The following is an 840-nucleotide window of genomic DNA, read 5'->3' on the forward strand; positions in this document are numbered from 1 at the left end:
GAGGAGAAAGAGGAGGAGAAGGAGGAGGAGGAGGAGGAAAAGGAGGAGGAGGAGGGAGGAGGAGGGGAACCACAGGTCAAGGAGGAAAGGAGGGTCGGAGGGAGGAGGAGAAAGAGGAGAAGGAGGAGGAGAAAGAGGAGAAGGAGGAGGAGAAGGAGGAGAAGGAGGAGGAGGAGGAGGAGAAAGGAGGAAGAAGAGAAGGAGGAGGAAGAGGAGGGGGAGGAGGAGGAGGAGGAAGGGGGCAGGGCAAGGAGGGAGGGAAGGACGGAGGAAGGAGGAGACAACGGCTAATATCTGAAGTAGGCTATTAGACAGTCAATGGGATCCAGACTATTGGGGTGTGATTCCGACTATTGGGGCTTCCATTCGGTTACATTTGATGTCCCAGAAGCTATAGAATCCCACTTCTCTATCCCTTGGCAGGTGTTACCATAACTCAGCTACACTTGTCAGCTCAGCCCTGGGTGACAAGGTCTGATGTGAATGAAATCAAGAAACATGGGTGAACAACCTCAAACCATCGGGCAGCCTCTTGATATTCAAAGCCTGGCCCAGAGGCTCTGAACTAAACCGTGCTCCGGTTATTCCCGGTAATAGTGAATCTGATTTTTGCAAAGTAAATGAAAAATGACCTGAGGAGAATTTTACTTTCAGACAAGTTTTTCAGGGTACCTTAGAGAACTTAGTAAGTACTAGAGGACACAGAACCAGAGGAAGGTGGCCGCCCCTCCAGATTTGAGCCGGTCACAGATGTTCCTAGCTGGTCAGGATCCCATAACTGACTGCGGGGCAGGGGCCCTAGGAAAAGACTCACGTGGGGGATGAGGCGGCAGGAGCGGA

General features: G+C 52.1%; 1 protein-coding gene across 1 annotated transcript in view; it reads right to left on the reverse strand.

Moving 5' to 3' along the window:
* The window catches only part of LOC116089455 (gamma-crystallin E-like), a 3,050-nt gene that overhangs the window by 1,710 nt on the left and 500 nt on the right, over nucleotides 1-840 (reverse strand). The window contains exon 3 of the mRNA XM_031368990.1: nucleotides 815-833. Coding sequence (XP_031224850.1) covers nucleotides 815-833 — 19 coding nt within the window. The remainder of the gene's footprint in view (nucleotides 1-814; nucleotides 834-840) is intronic.

The sequence above is a fragment of the Mastomys coucha genome, unplaced genomic scaffold (genome assembly GCF_008632895.1).
Source record: "Mastomys coucha isolate ucsf_1 unplaced genomic scaffold, UCSF_Mcou_1 pScaffold14, whole genome shotgun sequence".
In the NCBI taxonomy this organism is placed as follows: Eukaryota; Metazoa; Chordata; class Mammalia; order Rodentia; family Muridae; genus Mastomys; species Mastomys coucha.